Source organism: Catharus ustulatus, chromosome 8 (genome assembly GCF_009819885.2).
Source record: "Catharus ustulatus isolate bCatUst1 chromosome 8, bCatUst1.pri.v2, whole genome shotgun sequence".
NCBI classification, from domain to species: Eukaryota; Metazoa; Chordata; class Aves; order Passeriformes; family Turdidae; genus Catharus; species Catharus ustulatus.
The window spans coordinates 25,342,162-25,363,374 of NC_046228.1; the positions used below are offsets into that span (position 1 = coordinate 25,342,162).

The window sequence follows — 21,213 nt, forward strand, 5'->3', positions numbered from 1 at the left end:
CTGCTCTTCTCTGTATTTCTTCAATATTAGTAGAGAGATGGGTATCTTACAAAAGATATGTTTTCCTTATGTTTGGAAAATTGCTACCTTTTAGATGTTGATGTGTAACATTTCCTTTTCTCTGTTTCCTGTGCTGTCTCTTGCTTTAAGGGGCAATGTGGAGTATATTCTTTGTTTGCAGTAAACTACTTTGAGCAGATTTTCCTTGCACTAGGTAAGAGATCATTGCCTTTTATTGATACCTTGGTCAAGCACTCTATGTTGAAGCAGAAACAGCCTTATCTGTTCAGTTACTCCTTCAATGAACCTGAGGTCATTGTACTAAATTTCCACAATATAGTAAAATTCTGTGGATAATTGAGTTGTGCCTCTCAGTGTCAGTAACTAAAAGTATTTGTAGTTTGAATTTGTGTTGTCAAGACTTCCATTGTATAATGTCATTGACTGACGTTGTGACTGGTTTGTATAAATGAAAATATGGAATCTTTGGAGTGTCTTTTGTTTTGCAATTGTTTTTAATATTAGTAGTAGCTTTTTGTTACTGGATAGAAATAAATACTACTTCTCGTGGAAGCAAGACCAGCCAACTGTATCTTTTATAGCTTCTGTATGAAGAACAGTGGCAGGTGAAATTGGTAGAACTGCTGTTGTCCTCTGTTACAGCTTTTAAATTGCTATGGGAGCAGTACTGCTTGCCTTTTACGAGTCTTTAGTGTAACTCTGTCAGTTTAAGAAATCAAATAGAGCTAAAAATATTCCATAAATCATAGCTTGAATGGCTCCTTGAATTACAGTTGTGCAGTGTAGAGCCTTTATGCCAAAGGATTGGTGATGTTAGTCAAGTGGGGAGTTCAGAAGAGCTTCTTGATGACCATGTAGCTTATTCCCAAAAATACAGTGTTCACTTTGTGAATGTTACTCTGAGTTCCAGGCACTTACATAATGTTTTGAATGCAACTCATTCATTGACATAGAATTAATGGCTTGGCCAAAAGTGCAGCATAATGAGTGTGAGGTATAGAGACTTGGAGTGGCGTTCTTTTGAATTATGGGTTCCTTGTTTGGGGTTTGGAAATGCCGGTGTATGTTTCTGACAAGTTTTCCTAAGCTGCAGTTTGTGATAGATAGAATAAACCCTGGTCACTGAAACATTGAAACCTTCCCTGTAGGTTGGGGATTTGTTCTCTAAGGTTTGTTTTTTAGTGCTTACAATGAAGCAACATCTGCCTGAAATATTCTTTGAGGTCTTTGAGTCTTCAGCACAGTACAAAAGAAGGGCCCCAAAAGATGATGTCTTAAGAATTCTGTCTGGCTTTAGCCACATTTTCCATTTAGTTCTGAGATTTGTTATTTGCCATTATTTTCTGGTGAAACAGATATTCATATAGGTCTTTCATGATAAACCTTTTGTTGATTAATCCTCAGGTTTCTTCTAAGAATGAACAAATGTTTCTCTGCTCATCTGAACTGCAGCAGAACTAAATAAACTGTACTTGTATTCCTTAAGAGAAGTTTGTCTGTTCGTTTTGAGGCCCTAGTCTGAGTTCCTTGGAGACAGAATTGCAGAATGACACATGCTTGCTTGGAGTTCCTGAATCATCAGCAAGACTGTGTGTTTCCAGGAGCAGATTAGCCTGTAAGAGTTTAAAATCCTCTCAGTTTCTTGCCTTTTTTTTTGTAGCAACTCAGCCCCTTCATATGAAGATTTGCTGGCCAGCACTCAGATTCTGTTCTGAACCCCTCTAGTAGTCAGCTTCTCTCTAGGATGTGAAAAGAGCAGTCTGTAGGTGCCTCTTAGTTGTTCCATTTTTGGAACGTCTTAAGGATATCTCTGAATTTTGCCTGGTCAAGGATTAGGCTGCCTTTTACCTTCACAAAAACCCCATTTCACAAAATGATTGAGCACCTTCAAAGAATGACAGTTGTTTTTAATGGCACTGTGTCTTTAATGAACTGATGCTTTTTGATATAGATTTGGTCTTGATGGAATGAAATTGAGTCCTATCCAAAAAAGTCATAGACCAAAGTACATCTCTCGCTGTATTTTAAAAATCCTTGCTCCTCAGCATATTCTTTGTTCATTTGCTTCACCAGCTTCATATAGATGGAACGCTTTGTACTGATGAACAGTGGTGGTGAAGCCAGCAGCTTGGCAAATGATTTTTTTTCTCTCTTGCCTCAGTTGTGCCCCTGTTCCCCCAGCTTCATGTGCTTCAGCGTGTTGGGTTCAGGTGTGCTGCTGGTATAGGCTGGCACTGGGGGGCTGCTGTGTTTCCATGGGCACACTCAAGCTGCCACTGCTTTTGCTTTCCATCCTTGTTCTTCTGCCACCTTGCTGACTGCCCCCACACTGGCATTTGCACATGCTCTGGGCAAGGTAGATTGGAAGGCTTAAAACTGTTTACTTCTTGATGTGTGGTACAAGATTACAGGATTGATTTGAAGATTTGCTGGTGGTTTGCTGCGTGGCTGTTTGCTCCACTGAGTAGGCTGATTAATGGTTGTGGGTTTTAGGAGGGGCAGGGAAGGGCATCAGGACTCTATATGGTGGCAATATTGGCTGAACTTGGAACTTCAGTGTGACTTAGGTCTGCCATGTAGAGTAGTGCCTTTACAAGTGCACATCTGCAGGTTTAAAACAATTTTTGGAAGCTAAATCTAGAAACTTAGTTTCAGTTGTTCTGCATTTAACATCTTATGAGAGTTTCTCTGCATATCTACGTTTGATTAGTTAATAAGATTATATCATCTGTTTTATGGGAGTTAGGAATATATATTGGATATATCACTGCTGTAGTATTTTGAAGGTGAGAGTAGGATTGTGGGTGTCAAAAAGCTTTGGAAATGGCAGTAGCCTCTTATGAATGACTACATTTTTTCCCTTCTCACTAAAGCTGTAAACACCAAGACAAAATTATATTCTACCAAAGCAGCAGTGCTCTGTATTTAATTTTTAGAAATTCCTGTTGCTGTGAGTGGGTGATTACTGTCAGCTGACACAATGTGACTTGCTTTGTCTGAAACAAAGTAGAGAACGCTATTAGTGTGTGCTGCCCACATACTGCTTTAATCTTCCAAGTGTTTTTAGCATTGCCTAACCATAGCTATGCAGCCTGTGCTGTGAACGAAGGGAATTACTGACAAGCAAATTTCTAGACTGGTAACAGATACCTTCTGTGTTAGGAAACATGACTGCTTTTAGTATCAACACAGGGAAGGTGGCTGTGTTGTTTTGAGTGGACTGCTTCGTTTGTTTGTAGTGTTGGGGGAGAAAAAACAACATCACATATATATACCTCAGATTTATTATGCTGCTCTCCTACCAGTCATACAGTATTCAGTGGTCTGTCAGGAACCACCAAAAGAATTCTAATGAAGGTGAGCATGGAACAAGCCAAATCAGCTCTTAAGATAGACAGGTGTTTTGGAAACTGATATCTGTCTGAGGGGCTGTGGCTGTTACAGCTCCTTGCTAGTACTGGTAATACACCCCTTCATCATTTCTGGGCATTTAGAAATGTGTATATTGAAAAAATGCTTTTTCATTCTGCTAAAATACTGTGATTGGTATTGACTGGGACATCTTATCAGTTGTTTGAAGCATGGAGAAATGTCTTCCAAGCTGGTGGTCAAAACAGTGAGGTAGGTGGGGAGTAAAGTTCACCAGTAATATTTTTAATGCTCTTATTCCTGTGAATAGTTTCAGTGAAGCTGGGGCTGAACAGTTGAATATAAGTCAAATGCCAGGGTGAGTAACCTAACAAAAATTAAGTCTTCAGATGATGTTTGTGCTTCAAGTCCTGAAATGATGTACTTACCTTTTTGCCTTAGGCTGCATTTTAAGCCTCTTTGTCCAGCAGAATCAAATTTTTGTGAAATTTAATGATGTGCTAGTTAAATGCAGCCTGCTGCCTTCTCTTTTGGTGTAGAAGCACCAAAAGCAAAGCTCCTTACGTGTGTTTTGCAGTTGCTGCTCCTGTCTTTTACCAGATTCCTGATTTTACAGGGAGGAGGAAGAACAGGGGTGGAGGCCTCAGTGTGTCTGCATCTGGAGAATGTATTTGCACTGGCAGCCAGTGTATTGCTGTAAAATGGGATTACACTCATGCAAATGAAGTCTTGGACTCTGCTTAGACACATCTGCTTAGATGTGCCTCTTGCCCAGGCACATCAGCCTGACTGATTTGGACAAGTGTATGGACATTGATTGTTGAAATACAAATTGTCATTTGGAGCTAGAAGCTGAAATCAAGTTGGGAAAATCAAACTTTGTTCCTTCTCTTTTATTCACTCAGTTGTGAACTTAGGTAAGCAGGAGAATGGTGGTTAAGCAGGAGTTCTTTGCTGTGACTCGTAACAGTTGTAAAGGTTCTTAATTTTTGTCTATAACATTACAAAGGTCAATAACTAAATTACAAAATTCATTTTATGTGGTATGACTGGGCCACATGTAGGAAGGTCCTTTCCAGGCCATAATGTGCAATTTCCTTTGCTTTAACAAAAGGTAAATAAATGTTTTTTGCTCTAAATGAACTGTGTGCATTAGAAGTTATAAGGTGAAGGAACAAAACTTGTTTTCAGTGTTTGATTAAAATTATATGGAAATTGACACCTGTACTCTATAAATACCAAGTTCAAGTATTAATTCACACTCTAGTCTGTATTGGATGGGATTCTCAAAGCTAACTTCTGTTTCCTCTGTAAGTGGGACTGTTTTTTATACTCGGGTGCAGATTCCTTTATAGGAAAAAAAACCCAAAAACAAACAGCCACAAAAAACCAAGTTTACCTTCTCATAGCTGTGGATGTAGTGCAGTCCACTTGTCCATTCCATGGTCTGGATTCTAGACTTTACTGGGTAGGCTTGGTTTTTGCATGCTGTCTGTGAGTGACCAGGGTGACACAGAACATTTTCTTAGGAGATGTTTGAAAATTGTGCATTCTTGTTTCCTTGCCTTTGCAAATCTTTCAGTGACATTGACCTCAAGGAATTGGAGATTGAGATGCTGCTTATCTGTCTTAGGCAGCACTCAGCTGTCCAGAATGTGAGGGCTGTGCAAGTGCTCGCTTCTACTGTGAGTTTAGAGCTTGTTCTGATTTTCTTTGCATGGCATTTCTGCAGAGGTGGTTTAGTTATGGTACTCTGAACAGTGTAGTTCTCTGAAACACTTGAGCAAGAGCTGTGGTTGAACCTTATCTCTCTAGTGCGTGTAAGGAAGCAAACAAAACTCCACAGAACACGTGGGTTTTACATGGTGGGAGTTTGGTTCTTGAGAATACAGGCTCTTAGAGGAGATGATCTGATAAAGGAACACACAAATATGGAAGAGTTGGGTACAATACTTTTATATTTGGCAATCCATAGACACTGAGCAATTCCAGGTAACCACTTTGTATATCCTGTTAGCTGGATTGCTGGATGTGCAGGGTTTGTGGATAAGTCTAAGCAGCTATCTGCAGAAGTAAAACGGTTTTGAAAGAGTGAGAAGACAGATGAGTGTCAACTTGATGTAGATCTTCCTAGGCTAACTGTAGAGTGAGTTTCCTTTATGGGTGTGCCCACCCTGATAAAACATTAGGGTGCTTAAAGATAAGATTATTAAGCAACCTATACTGAAAGGAAGTGTAGGGTCGGTGAAAGTTTGAGCTGACTGAAAATACCTCTGGATGGCGTGTGGTACAGATTACTGTACTCCCTTTCTCAACAGAGCAAGAGAGAACAAGCCTGGGAAAAATCCTCAGTTCATGGAATCTTTACCTAATCCCATTCTTCTTTCTCTTCTGTGCAGACGCGGTGCTATAGAAGATGCACTATTACCGATATTCTAATGCAGAAGTCAGCTGTTGGTACAAATACTTGCTCTTCAGCTACAACATTGTCTTTTGGGTGAGTACAATATTTAGGGGCTGAAATAGTTTAGACGTGGCTAAGTTTTACTAAATTCGTTACTCTGTTCAAGAGAACAAGCTGAAATAGTTGCCTGAAACCAGGAAACTGATGTACAGTATGCCCTAGGTGTTTTGTAATTGAAGCTTATCCCATATGAGAAATTAATTATTCTTGAAAGTGTGAGGACTCAGTGTCTATGTTATCCATGTTAAGTTACTTCCTTGTTAAAAGAATCCTCTTATAATGTTTCCTTTCAGATCATCTTTGATCTCTGTTGGGTGGTGTAGCTGTAAATAAGAGAAGAAAGGAGCTGCCTCAGATATGTCAACAACTGGCAGCACATGCCATGCTCTGGGCAGCTGAGTCTGATACAGTCTTGAAATACTTAGCTATGGATTAACCCATAATTTTTGTGTAGAATTGTGAGTGTGGACAGGTACAATAATAGATGAATGGTTTTAGATATCTATGATGGTTAATGAAGCACCTGCCTTGGAAAAGAAGGCCCTTTAAAGGTTAGTGCGTGGTGTTGCACTAGAAAGAACTAAGATGTCTGTGAGGGGAAGAGGAGGAAGCAATTCAGATAAACTCAATTCCTTGTGGAACATTCAGGTCAAATGTTAAGAGTTTGCACCTGAAGTCCTAGGAACTGCAGTCATGGAAAAGCATGAGTAGTCCTGGAACAGTGCAGATGCAGTGACTTGTTCAGTGCTAGCAGTAAAGTTGCCAAAAACCACAGAACTTTGCTGCTGTCACCACCTTTTGCTTACTAGTGCAATGCTCTAACATGATACTGTGGCATAAAGCCACAGCAGAGTTATCCTTGTGTGGATACCAGGGCAGAAAAGATGCTTTGTTAAGGGTTAATTTGCTGCGATATTGCATAGTGCATGTGTTCATTACAGATAATATTTTCTGTGTCACAATTGAGGATGCCTTCAGCAGGCCAAAAATTGTACTTAACAAGCCACCAGCTCTGCAGTTGCTCTTCTGTGTTGTACAGTTCCCATGTACCTGCAGTGAGGTGCGGCACAGTGAGAAGTGATGTTTGCCCAACTGTTCTGGTTTTCAGAGAAATCCCTTCATTGCTGTGTGGATGCTCTTTACTCGTTTGTGGTGGGATATGTGAGAAATCAACACTCTTGTTCATGAGCGTATTAGACCTCTGCTTTTTTTCTAGTGAGTGTCTCATGAAGTGGGATCTATGACTGTTTCTGACAACCTTTTAAAAGCTGAATTTTTTTTGTCTTCACTGTAAAGGGAAGACTATTAAGAATTTGCATCTGTTTTTTCACAGGAATCAATTTTGTATCTTTTTCCTTCTCTGCAGTCATATTTTTTTCACTTTTAAAAAACGGTATTTTCTTGAGATGAATGATGAAGATCTAAAGCTATTTCTGTTCTTTAAAGAGAAACTTTTAAAGAGATGCCAAAACATTGAGGAGAATTCATAATACAACCTGTTTGTTTCAGCTGATCTGTTGGCTGGAGGAATTAGCTTTCTGAACAGGTACCTGTAGTCTTGGTATCTTCCTCAACAAAAGGGTCTGATGCTTCTGCTGACATTATCAGGCTGACCTAGTAAATGATGTGCAGCTACAACTCTTTGGATAAGATTTTTGGCACCTTTAGTTGTAGAACAAGCTGTGTAAGTGTTGAAGGTAGACACCCCTCTAGGCAATCCATGAATCATTTAGCTGACACTAGATTCCAGAGCCTGTGGAATCCTGCTGGCTGGGGTGACTACAAATTCACCATTTATGAAACAAAGTAAATTTTCTGTGTACCTTAAAAGAACTGAAGGACTAGGAAACCTGTAGGGGAAATGTAACTGTAACTCACAAGCAGCATTTAGCGAGGAATGTTAGTTTTGATTCATTTTCCTTGGGTGGCAGGACAGGTACTTCTGGGAACTTCTTTGTGAGCATTTGTTAGTGAGCATGGCTGCTCTAGAGGTGGATGAGGGATGGATTTAGCTAGATGGCAGAGGGCCTTTTGCCTGTAGAAACTGTTAGAGCTCTCCTGTGTTTTAGCCCAGGACACTTTATGCACAAAACAGGTAATGTACATGTAAATAATTGCATTTGTTCTTCTGCTATACTTATTAAAGGTAAGTGTTGACTTTCCCATTGTACCTCTAAAGGTATCATTGACTGTACAATCTTTAAAGCAGGTGATGTAGTGATTCCCAGAGTTTTTAACCTTTTCACTGAGTGGTTACTGCAGCTTGTGTCATGCTTCAAATACAGTTCACTACAAAATACTGAACTCAAGAGGGCAAATGTGACTATTAATGGCAAGCTCAGTGTAATGACCCTTTAGGAATCAGTAAATCTTCATTTGGGAGTATTTTTTATTCGGGTGAGTGACTTGGGAATAGAAAGTTTTGGCTTTCAGTTGAGCACTGCTACCTTGTAATATCACTTCTCTGTTCTTTTAAGAAAGGGAATGAGGGCCTAGCAAGGCTCTGCCTAGGCGTGATTTTGATATGCAATTGCTTTGTTTCCATCTTGCTTTTTAAGTGTGTTCAAAAGACTTAGCTTGTCCAAGTACATACTTGTTAATGAGTGGTGATAAGGCAGTACTTGCAACCATTAAGATAGCACTGCAGAGAGCAAGATAAGGCTGGATCTTTTTGTGCTTGAAAGCTTTTTTTTCTTAACTGTCAAATAACTTCATTTGTCATGGTGCAATTTAAAGACTAACAATGCCAAGTGAAGAGCTTGGTTTTGGCACCTTTCTGTTCTGAATCATTCTGCAATTGAGTAAGCTCTTCTGTGAAAGCTCTGGTGCTTTGCCTCCAGTTGAAAGGGATTTTTTTTTTGGGGTAGACTGAGAATTGCACCTCAGCTGGGCCATAGCTGTTTTAGTGCAGGATTGCATATGTGCTCTGCCAAAGACTTTTAGGTTACATATGAATTGAGAGGAGAGGGTAAAATAGCTTTTAGCTTCGGTCATCTGGATTTATCTTCTAAAGGTCTGTAGTTGTGTGTAACTCTTAAGGGTTATTGGAGACAAAACCAGAACTTGTCACTTCTCCTGTAGGGGAACATGGTGGTGAAGGGCAAAAGTTCTCTTCAGCTCTGGAAAAGAATTGAGTTTGTCTCTTTGAAGAATAAAGAAGACCTAGGTTAACATAAGATTTTTTTGGCTTTTGCTATGTATGTTGTTTTCCAGGAACTTCTGAAACAGCAGTGCTGAGCCAGGAAGTGGAGAGAATGTACCACCAGGTGGTTTCCTCACTCTGAGAGGAAGAGTCTCCGAAGAGACCAGGATAGGAAGGAAGGGCTGCAGGCTGCTGATTGCTCCAGCATGGGTGGAGCTGCATGGATTAGGCAGGGAGTAGGAAATGTATTCTCTGTAAGAGTATACAAAAACTGCATGTGATTCCTATTGCTGCTGATCAGACCTGGGGACAGACCGCCCCACAATCAGTTTGTGTGCAAGAGTTGTCTTGCAATAGTGAGTTAGCTTCTGCCTACATTTAAGAAACAAATTAGCCCTGTTTTCTCAGTTGTTAATGTGATTCTGACAGCACAGTCTTAGGAATTATAGCAATTCAAAGTCTGATTGGGAATGGATAAATGGGTAATGCTTAAAGTGGTAATTTGGGCCCAGTGTAACTGAGTTGGTGTCAGTGTACATCTGAGCAGAGCCTACAGTTTGATGCATTCTGTTAAAAATTGGATTTATCAATTCTAAAGCAGAAAATAAGCAAATGCTGGTAAATAGCATTTCAGTTTGCTGTTCAAAGGGGCACAATCGAGCTGCTTTGTCTATGTTTCCATCTAACCTTTCATGCAGTACACGGCTTAAAGGACTTTCCAGCACAGTAGTGAACTGGGAAGTCCAGTTTGTTCTTGGTTACATGTCATTCAGATTCTGGTGAAAGGCAAGTTTCAAAATGCCATACTTCAATATGTCAGCTTTTTGGAAATTGCTGATTTGCTTGCTCTCACCTTGGGAAAACTTTTGATTGTCCTTGCTTCTTCTCACTGCCTGTTGTCCCATTCACTCAGCCATTTAGTTCAGTGAGCTGAAGAAGGTTAAGACTTGGCCTTTAGTTTAGGCAGGATTAGTTCCCTGTTTTGCCTTGTAGCCATCATTTGGATGCCTCTCTACAAGTGTGTTAGGGCATTTTTCTGAGGCTCATTCTCTGTAGAACTCTGGGCATGCTCAATCACACCAAGTTCTGAGCTACTTTGGTCACCACGGTGTGGTTGACAATGGTATTCAGTGAGGTACTTTAAAGTATCTTGCAAATAGCCTTTAAAGCAAAATTATTTCTTTTCAATTAACTACTATTTGACTTTGCAAATTGGTTGTTTTGGTAATTGCACCTGTCACTGTAGTGGCTGATAGCTTTGTTTCTTCTGCAAGTACCTCATACTTAACTGGATTTTTGCTAAAGAAATTTTTAATGTCTCTGGTTTGGTTGCTTCTAGTGAAAAATTTGAATTGCTTGTCTTAGCTGAATTAAGTTTTAGATTTATCCACGTGGTTTTAATGAGACTTAAGTTTATTTTTCTTCTGATAAGCTCCATTTTACTTGTAGATAGTTTGCACAGCTGCTTATGGAAAAACTTTGTAAAAGTAGTATAGTTTCTTGAAACTTAATGTTTTATAAAAACGTGAGAGCAAAGTTTGTGTTCCAAGGTGAGAATAATGCATGGTAATGAAAAATCTACTCAATCAAAAATCTGTTACAATTTAATTTAAAAAGTAATTATAATGAGAGGCAGTCTGAAGAGGTCACCCTATTTACAAATTCAATAGCACAATATTAGTATTCTAATACCCTTAATTTGTATACAGAGAGTGGAATATATATTCCCAATTATTTTTTCTACCTTGTTTTCTGTAGAAAAAGTTTCCAAAGATCCAGCTGTCTGTGTAATTTACCTTGATTACTGCAAATTATACCAGCTGTCTTCATCTGTCTCCCAGCATTACTGGAGCATTTGGAGTGAAAAGGGTGAAGGATGCATCAATTACATGCACTGTGCAACTTAATGACATACAGTTTGATTACTGATTATTTTCCCTGCCTGTTTTGATCTGAAGATCGCTGGGTTAAGATCTAAGGTTATATTCTCTTTATATTTATATTAAATTAATATTCTGTTAACATCTAGGTCAATATTCTGTTTATGTGGTTTTAATAGTATTTTTCAAGCTATGTTTTGATCCAAATGATCACTTTAAATGTTCTTAGCTGCTTCAGAGTCCCAAGATGAGTAGTCATTGTGCTATATTGCTTATTAAGCAACATCTGGGAATTTATTTAGCACTGCTTTGTCCAGTTTTAGCTCCATGTATCAGTAGTGGTTTTGGTTTTAAGACCCAGAATATGGCGTATAATAATTCCTGCCTAGACAGAAGTGTTTAACAGAAGTTGAGTGATTTTTACAGAATAGCATGGATGATGCTTGCAGCCCTTTTCGGCCTTGCTTTCCCCCACTCTCCCCAGCAGAGTAAACCCAGAACAACTTCACTTGCCCCGAGTGATCATGGGCAAGCAGCCCATGAGCCCAGCAGTATTTTATTCTCACACATCTGTTTTCTTGTGTGAGTGTAGGAGGGTTCCATTCTTGCTTCCTGCCTGTGCTGTAGAAAATGGCTTGTGATGCCCGTTTACTTTGGGAGGTGCTGCATTTTCTAGAGAAAAAGAATTCCTTTTTCAAAGTGGTTTTTTTTAGTTGTTGGGGTTTACTCTGCAGTGTGTGCAAGGCTTAGTGGGAGGCAACTTCAGTCCTTTCTGCAGGATAATTGAATAATTTAGGCTGGAAGAGATTTCTTAAGATTGAATTCAACCACTGACCAAACTGTCAGGTAGTCCATATTCTAAGTGCCGTGTCTGTACATCCTTTAAATATGTCTAGGAATGGTGACTAAGCCACTTGCTCCAATGCTTGATAGCCCGTTCAGGGAATAAGTATTTCCTAATATCCAATTTCAGGTTCTCCTGGTGCAAATTGAGGCCGTTTCCTCTTGTGCTGTTACTACTTATGTGGGAGAAAACACTGATATCCACCTCACTACAGCCTCCTTTCAGGCAGTTTTAGAAAGCCATAAGGCCCCTTACAGGGTTGAATGCTTTTAAGTAGTGAGGAGGAGCTGCCCTTGGGTTATGGAGAGGTCATTTTAGTTTGATTATTGAAATTGGATGTTAAAAAGAAGTTGCCTGAGCATTGACGAAAGGGAATAAAATATTAGAACTAAGAACTCTTGCTTCATTTGAGTGACTATAATTCAGAAATATATATTATACAAGCTCATGAATTAGTGGAGGGTTTGTTGTAAGTTAGATTTAGTGCTTATGGAAAGTAAGCAAACAGACCATTAATCTAGTTTGATTCAGAGGGGCTTAAAGTAAGGATTCAGAAGACAAACTATATCTAATCAGAGAAGAGGCTAATATAGAGAACCTTGACACTGGGGAGTTACAAGGAGCAAGCATGGCTACTGTCATAGCCATAATATTGGTACTATTAAGTGACTAAGTAGGGAATAACTCCAAAATGAATTAAATATTCTGACATTTTCATTAGTGGGCAGGCAGGCATTTATAGCAAGTCATTGGGACAAGGGTAACTCCCACTTGCATACTGCTCTGTGGCATTGTCTGGTAAGTACCATGTGCTTCTTAATCAATCAGGAAGAATATAATTAAAATACTTTAAAAAAGTAATTTATAAAATGCATAAATGCTGTGGAATAAATGTTCTTCAAATAAATTTTGTAAGCGATTGACTCAAGGGGGAAGGGTCCCATTACTATTGTCCCAAATTGCAGGCAATATTTATTTTATTTGAGCAATAGTGCTACTAGCTGAGATTTTGAGAATGTGGTTGAATCTAATTAATTTTTTTTTTTATTTTAGCTAGCTGGAGTGGCCTTCCTTGCAGTTGGTCTGTGGGCATGGAGTGAAAAGGTAAGGATAGAAATGACTGGTCTTTCTTACGTGTCTGCCCCCTCCTGCTCCAGTAAAACTACTTCCTCAGGAACCTGTGAAAGTTAAATGTAGCATCTGAGCTAAGGAATATGTTCAAATAATCTAACCTGAGTTTAGTTGGAACTTGCTATTTGTCCCTGACCAGGAGTTAAGCTGTGACCCTTGATATTCAGAGCTTTTCTATGAACTTGTAAGAACAGGACACTAGGGAGAATTTAACCTTCATAAACAGGTTCTCTTTCAAAAGTGTGTTTTCTCAAATCTATATTCTCCATCCACCTCCTGTTATTAGAAACAAATATTTGTGAGGAGCATGAATTGTCTTTAGATTTAGTGGTGCTTTTTTATATATATGTGCATCTTTGAAGTACTTCAGAAAGATGCTCCCAGTCTGGCCATCTGTTGTCCACTTTATTGCCCATGGAGTGCTTGAATGATTGTGTTTCCATGTAGAGGAACAAAACTGGGGGACATGATGTAGCTGAATTACTCTAAATTTTAGCAGAGATTTCTTATACCTAAAAAAATTTCCTCAGTTGAAGGAAGCTGTGTACACATGTACTGAGTTCTCCTGTTAAAAGAGAACAGAATGATACAGGTATGGAAATCAATGAATGGATGTAGTAGGATGGGTTTAATGAATTCAAGCAGTAGGAGAAAGTGAGCATCACTGATCTGCATCTCAATTAGGAGTGGAGGGCTGTTCAGTTGTGCCACTAAGTAGTAAGACTTCAATTATCATCATATGTTCACTTGTTCTCGATTAAAGTGGTTACATACAGTAGCTATCCACATGCAGAGAGGTTCTGAGCTCCCCTTGCTTTTTGGAAGTGAGTTTTTGATTTTAATTCTGAGATATTTATTCTCCTCCTCCCTACTCTCTATGTGCTTGCTACATTCTCATTGCTATATAGTGACTTATCTTGACACACAAATGCATTTGCCTCCTATTTTGTTGTTACAAAAGAATTTTCTTTCCAACCCTTTAAGGAGGATGTTAAACTTGCCTTGAATTTGTGTTCTCTAATGTTCGTTCTTCTGTTTTGTAGAAAAGCACCCAGGATCTGTGTGGCTGGAGACTATCTCCACTTGCTAAATTGGCTTTATGGTATACTGAAGTTACTAAAAGGCAAAGGCAGACTCTTTGTGTCTATTTTTTTTTAACTTTGCCTGAACTCTTTCTGCTGTCTGTGCTATCTTGCAAATAAATACTTCAAAGCCTTTCCTGTGGTTTTGAACTTCTGAATGGCTCATGAAATCTGTTTGTTATTTTTTATGTCAGTTTTTCCTAGCTGTGTTTTCAGTCTTTCAGAGTAGTGCCATTCTTCAGCCAGTAGTGCCTGTATTTTACAGATAAACATCTTGGTGAACAATAGATAGGAAGTAAGAGAAAAACATTGCAGAAACTGTGCCACAGTGGTAAACCCAAAGATAAACTACAGGTGTTGGAAGAGTTCTGAACATCCTGTCTCTTACCACAACATGAAGTACATTAAGTCCATTTAATTTCTGATTTTCTCTTTGTGCATTAGGACTACACTTCAGATTAATTTCTCAGCAGTCTTTTTCTCTGGCTATAAATCCTGTGCTTCTCTGTTGGCTGATAATATATTGAAATGAGAGTGCTGGTTTGTGAGAAGTGTCGAAAATACTACATGGAAAAATGTAACCATTCTGACTCTTCTTATTTGATTGAGATCCAGACTCTAACTGGTTTATCTAATTGGCCTATCCTTGTGATTTTATAACTGGCTTTAGTTATTTTGAACAGTCATGTAAAAGTTAACTTGCATAAAATTTAAAGTGTCACTATCTGTCAAAAGATACTGCAAAAGTCACAGAGAGTGAATTATTGTAAAGTGTTGGTAGAAAGAAGGTGAATAACACTGAGCCCTCTTATCAGGAAAACAGTTTTTATTGTTACAGTGGTTTCAAGGAGGACACAAAGGGAGGTCTGGAAAACTAGAGGTTAGCCAGCCTGACTTCATTCCAGCAAGTCCACAAATGGAGAGGGAACAGTCAGTTTTCAAATCAAGACTGCTGCTTAGAGGGACTTCAAGAGCATGGAGAAATAAGTCACTGTTCCATGTGACTGAAAGAAAGACTTAAAGTGTGAGATTTGTTCCAGAATGTCTGGTGTGGACTGCAGGTATCAGGCTGCACTCCTGTGTGCCTGAGGAAATCTGTTGTAAAGGGCAGCCTGTTTGTACCAGGTGCAGATGGCACAGGCAGGAGTGTCTTTAGTGAAATGGGTATGGTGGGATGAGAGTTTTCTGAATTAATTCCCTTGTTTCATCTTTCAGGATTTTTGACTTAATATCTTTTGTTGGCAAAATCATCATAACCTTCTTTTTAAAAGAGCATGTTGTATACATTAAGTGTGAACATGAAGGAAGTATTGTGAACCAGTGACATCTGAGGTTGAATAATGAAGCCCAGTTCCTGTCAACTTCTATTTGTAACATGCTTTGATCAGAGGAAATTGTTTTCCAAAAAATGTTGCTTGAGCAAGTGAGATTGTCTGAAAAAAACAAAAAGCTGCAGTCTGGGTGTGGGCAGGAGATGGCTGGCAATAGTTATGAATGTTTCAGCATCCTGGTCACACAGTGGTGTCACAGCATGTTGATTATACAGGGATGCTGCATTATCCCATCTGATCTTGACATGTGTTTCTTGATTGTGGCCTCTGAGCCAAGGTTTCATTAGGTGGGACTCTCATAATTAACCAGGTAGACCAAGTTTAAGTTAGCTGTGAGGTGTAACAGTTTTTAAGAAGGAAACTGTGTGACTGGTAACACATTATCAACAAACTAGGACCATTTCTAATAGCTTGTTTCAGCTGTTAGTCACCAGCTGTTGCAAGGCAATTCTGAGTTCTACAGTTCAGTTATTGTTTTTTTTCTTTTCGTCCCATCAGCCAATTTTGATAAAAACAACTCTTGCTGCTGCCAAATTAACAGCTCTGACTGTTATGGAACATGCTATGAAGGAAGATGGAGTCCTGTGGATCACTGTAGTACTGTTAATCAATGTCTTCAGCTCATGGAGTTTCTCTAAGGGCACATTTTCTTCTCATTACTGTGTTTTGAAGATTTTATTTTTAAGTAAGCAGTTGAATAAGAAGTGATAGGGGATTTTTCCAAGGTGTTGTCTTAGGATGTTTATCTTTGCACTTAACTCTAGAACAGGTACCTGGGTAGAAAGATGGGAATTTCATTTTACTGGAAGAATTAGGCAGCTTATTGCAAGTCTCTCTTGATATTTTTCTCTTAACTCAAACATTGTTAGCTTGAGAATATATTTTATAAAGAAAAAAATAGTGAACATGTGATGATGGGATGTTGTGTTCTGTTGATTTTTGTTATTTCTTTGTTTCAAAAGTGAAAATATTTCCTTACTAAAATAACCTGTGTATTGTTGATGGTTGTATGATGAACACAGACTACTGCAAGGCTGCCTGGGTGTCCCTACAAATCATTCTCGTGAAGAGTTTTCCTTAATTTGTCCCTTCTTTCTTCTGTATATTCCATCTTGTTCTTGCCCATCACATGGGTCCTATGTATTATATGTATTGTATTTGATGGAATTTTAACAGTAGCTGGTGTAATAACTTTAAAAAACCTAATCTAGAAAGTAAAATTAAGGTTTTCACTGTTAGCATTACGTTCACATAGATTTAGCAATCTAGGCAGACAGAATTCATAGCAAGGGTTATTGTCGAGATCAGTGGTTTCTGGATAGTTAACAAAAAAGAAAATATTGTGTTTGTTAGGCAAATTGCAAATATAGAGAATAGATAACTCATTTTGGTGTAAGAAATTCTATTGGGGTGGGAGGGCACTGTTTAGACTATACTTTTATATTTCTGAAAGTGTTTGGAGGAGCTCTAGTAAGACTGTGGCACTAGAAGAGTTGTAACTAAAATGAGAGGAAAAATCTGCTTCTCTTGAAAACCAAAGAAAGATAATTTCCCTCTTTAAAATGCCATCCATAAGGTGCTTTGTCCTTCCCTTTCTCCCACTTAAACATTGTGATTAGAAAAAATTTCTTAATCTGTTTTTTAGACCATGATATTGGAGTCACCTTCTGATTGATACATTTCAAGTTAATCTAAAACATTAATTCTTTTGCCTTGAAACTGAATGAACGTTCAGTGATAGAATTGAGCTTTTGGCACCATCTTGTGGAATTCTGTTTGGCAAATAGACCTAGGGGGATATAATCTAACAAACTGGCTTACTAAAAGAATTGCTAGCTGTAACTTTAATAGTTCCTCTGCTAGGGTGAAGAAGATTGGTATTGTCAATGACCATTTTACAACAAGGTTTTTTTGGTTGTTTTTTTTTTTTTTTTTTTTTTTTGTTGGTATCACTGTTGGCAAGTTCAAGGGTTTGCAGCCAGTTCGTTTGGAATCATGCGGAAATCATCCAGAAGGAATGCTGAATGAATAACGTGCTTACAGTGGTCACATTCTGTCCTGGTTTGTTCTTTCAGGGTGTGTTGTCTGATCTGACAAAGGTGACTGGTCTTCATGGTCTGGACCCAGTGGTGCTTGTCTTAGTGGTGGGAATAGTGATGTTTACTTTGGGATTTGCTGGTTGTGTGGGAGCACTGAGAGAAAACATCTGCCTGCTGAAGTTTGTAAGTAACATCTTTACATGAGGGAATTATTATATGTGTCAAAGGTGCAAAGATGAAGAGCTGAGAGCAAACCCTGATAATTAATGATAGAATTTGGTTTGTGATAAAGTATATGGTAAACTTGCTGCCTTGAGAAACCTCTGAGTAATGGTATTGAAAGCAGGGGTGGTTCCAGCTGATCTGTTTTCCTCTTTGTGGAACATGTTCTTCCTTCCCTCTTTTAATTTGTTCTGCTCTGCAGTGATGTTCTAGTATAGGTATATCAGAATTTAACACTGTAATGTTATGGAACATGCCTAGTCAGTTAGGAATTACTGAGAGAACATGGTATAGTGGAACAAAATTCCTTAGAAACTTTAAAGTTTCCTGTACATGTTGGCAAAACTTTGGGACTTCATTGACTGATGTAAAATTTCTTAAATGGTTGTTTTTATACTGAGGCTTCTTCCTTGCTTTAGATCTGAAAATAGCTAAACTGGACAAAAAAAAAATCTTAAACTATAAAATTAGAAACAATCCAGAAGGTAATATCAAGACTTCTTTAGCCCTGTGTTTTACAGATTCTCATTTGTTATTGTTTTCACTACTGTGCAATAATGACTGTGTCTGATGCTCTTTTTACTGTCAAGTTCAGATGACAAAAACAAAAGGGTAACTTTGTCTCTTGGGGATTTCTTTGCCTTGTATTCTCACTGTGCTCAGTGTCTGTATTGAATCAAAATTTGAACCCAATTTTGTGTCTGTTTCTGGTGGTAAAGGGATGCATTCAAGACAAATTTATGTTTTCTAATTTAGGACTTTTGTTTTTCACAGTTCTGTGGAACAATTGTGTTTATATTCCTGTTGGAGTTGGCAGTAGCAGTTATGGCTTTCCTGTTCCAAGACTGGGTGAGGGACAGGGTAAAAGAATTCTTTGAGAATAACATTAAATCCTACCGAGATGACATTGACCTCCAGAACATCATTGATTCACTACAGAGAATTGTAAGTTCCTATCCTGTCACTTCTTTGATGCCTTTGAGGAGAATATAGATCTAAAATTTTCCATTTTTTATAGAATTAAGATATTTTGTAGCTAATAGTACAGTGTTACAGATATGTTTGTTTTCTTCTTTCTGTGTTGAAAGCAGCAGGGAGGGAAGATTTCCTGACATCCAGGCTTGTTCTGGTGTCCATTGTGGGAGCTCTCTCAGGCATGCATCTGCCTTTGACCTTTCTTTGCTCCTGTTCCCCTTGTTCCCTAAGAAAAAGCTTTCTCTTAAAAAAAAATTCGCAATGGAGCTGATGATATCTGACAATTACATATAAAGTGGTAAATTTTATACTTTAGCCTTTCATGTTGACAATGTATTGCTTTGATTTCATAGAGCCCTTTTAGTGTCTACTCCTTTTTGGTTTTACTCTGCTGTTGTCATTGGTTCTCCACAGACTTAGGGATGATGAAGAAGATTTGTAAGCCAACACTTAATGTTTGGAGGTGTATTAGAGATAGTTTATCCACTGAACAAACTTCTGGAATGTATTTCTCTGTTGTAGAACCATTGCTGTGGTGCCCAAGGTCCAGAAGACTGGGACTTTAATATATACTTTGACTGCAAGAGTGAAAGCAAAAGTCGTGAGAAGTGCGGAGTTCCTTTTTCCTGTTGTATACCTGATCCTGCTGTAAGTTGTTTCCTGGCTTTGTTTTTGCTCTGAGGTTGTAGAGTTATGACAGGAAGTACTTCCTGAATAAGGTGTTCAAGGGCTTTGAGGTGTCCTAAATGACCAACAATTCTCTTGTGCAGACAAATGTTTTTTATGTTGTTTGCATTCTTTTTGCAGTCCAAACGTGGCAACCTGTTAGCTGAAAATGTGTTGTCACTGGAAATTCAAGCCATTTTAGTATGGTTTGGATCTGAAGCGCTGATGGTTGGCATTTTTTTATTCCCAGTGTGTTTTTTGCTTGGATCCCTGGCCTTTGTTCCTGGCTTGTAAGGAGCTGAGAGCTCTAAGTGTTTGCCCCAGTTGGAATTAGGGTTTCATCACCCATCTGCCAGACAGGCAGGAGTAACTCCATTTGCTGCTTGTTTGTCAGTAATTATTAAAGTACTCATGTATGTAAAGCTTCTGAGTCAATCCTTGATTTTTGGCAAGGTTTTGGTGCTTATTCTTTAATTTGTTTTACTAAACTTTGTGAAGTTTGGTGAACCTCACAGCAGCTGCCAACGTGTGGAGGTAGGGGCTACCATAAAGTGCTTTATGGTATTGCTGGGACTACCTGCAGCACAAAATCCATCCAGCAATCCTTGTGCTGAGAGAGCCATTGGTAAGTTATATTTAATATCTGGTAGGCTTCTGATTGTACTGGAAATCAGACAAGGAAAGCCTTTTTCAGGGACATATTCCATATTCAGATTCCCCAGTAATTATTTTCTAGTTTAGTTTGGAGCAGTACTGTTTAACTGCACATTTTTCTGGTGCTGTATTTAAGGAGGCAAAAGGATGCTTGAATCTGTTTAATGTGAGATTCTATTAATATTTCAATACAACTTACTATGCATTTTGTAAATGCAGATGTCCTCCTTGTATGCTGGCAATGCAGTTTTCATGTTAAAAAATTGAATGCTAAGTAATAGAAGCAGCTGAGATTTTTGGTGTAGGATATCATCTTGCTAGTGCACATTTTTGCTTAGTCATTAATTTCCTTGTATTCTGCTAGGGCTTTGCTTGTTTTTGCCAAAAATGCTTTTTAAAATGGTTTGCTCTGACAATTCTGATATGTTTATGAATAGAAAAGATACAAAAACTTGCTGTGAGCAGAAGTGAGTAGAAGTCAATTGATTTGTTTATTTAAAGTCTCTTTTGCTTTGCAGCAAAAAGTTGTGAATACGCAGTGTGGCTATGATATCAGAAAGAAGGTAAGGTGCTGTGCCATGTTCTGTGCCTGCATAGACAAAACTGTAAAAGTGGTGGGATTGCTGATAGATGTCAGTTCAAAATTCTAGGAACTAATGACTAAATTCTAATGAGCTAATGACTACAGGTGAAGTAAGGTAGACATTGTGCTTTGCTTAAAGTAAGCTTCTACTGTGGGAGGGTAGAGAAAAGTGGGGAAAGGTGTTTTGAAAAGAGGTAGGACTTGGATTTCAAGTGTGTGTTTCCACACAATTACCAGTTGTAGTAGTCTTAACTCTGCTGATCTATTGTCTGCTAATTTGACCATCTGCTAATTCTATGGTGTTTCTAATACCAGGATTTTCAGGAAGATACAAATATCAATGTCTAACATTCCCTGATTCAGATGTGTATTTTTGAAGTGTGGTCAAAAACTTTACTGCAAAAGTGTCAAAACATTAGCTTAGCTGGATTGTGATTGATTTTGTAATAAATTTGAGCAGAAAAGTAATATTCTTATTCTTCCTTTCTACATTCAGAGCAAAAGTCAATGGGATGATCAGATTTTTGTCAAAGGATGCATTCATGCACTTGAAGCTTGGTTACCTCGAAATATCTACATTGTTGCAGGTGTCTTCATAGCTATCTCACTGCTCCAGGTTAGTTGTTATGATTCTTCAAAAAAAAAAGTCATGCTTGCAGATACACACCTGCTGATGGTAAAAGGAGTTATGGACAGAGGTAATAAATATTTTGAATGTGCATTTTTTAGGTATGAGAAGAGTATGGCACAAGCACCAATTATAGTAAAGGAGTTAGTGTGAAAACACCTGTTGCTCAAAGCAGTGAAGGT

The 21,213-nt window shown here is 38.4% G+C and overlaps 1 protein-coding gene across 2 annotated transcripts in view; it reads left to right on the forward strand.

The window, feature by feature from the left end:
• TSPAN14 (tetraspanin 14) overlaps positions 1–21,213 on the forward strand; it is a 34,832-nt gene that overhangs the window by 8,518 nt on the left and 5,101 nt on the right. For both annotated transcript variants that reach the window (XM_033066029.2, XM_033066028.2), the window contains exons 2-8: positions 5,790–5,887; positions 12,774–12,824; positions 17,340–17,486; positions 18,300–18,470; positions 19,023–19,148; positions 20,339–20,383; positions 20,900–21,019. In XM_033066029.2, coding sequence (XP_032921920.1) covers positions 5,807–5,887; positions 12,774–12,824; positions 17,340–17,486; positions 18,300–18,470; positions 19,023–19,148; positions 20,339–20,383; positions 20,900–21,019 — 741 coding nt within the window. In that variant the 5' untranslated portion in view covers positions 5,790–5,806. The remainder of the gene's footprint in view (positions 1–5,789; positions 5,888–12,773; positions 12,825–17,339; positions 17,487–18,299; positions 18,471–19,022; positions 19,149–20,338; positions 20,384–20,899; positions 21,020–21,213) is intronic.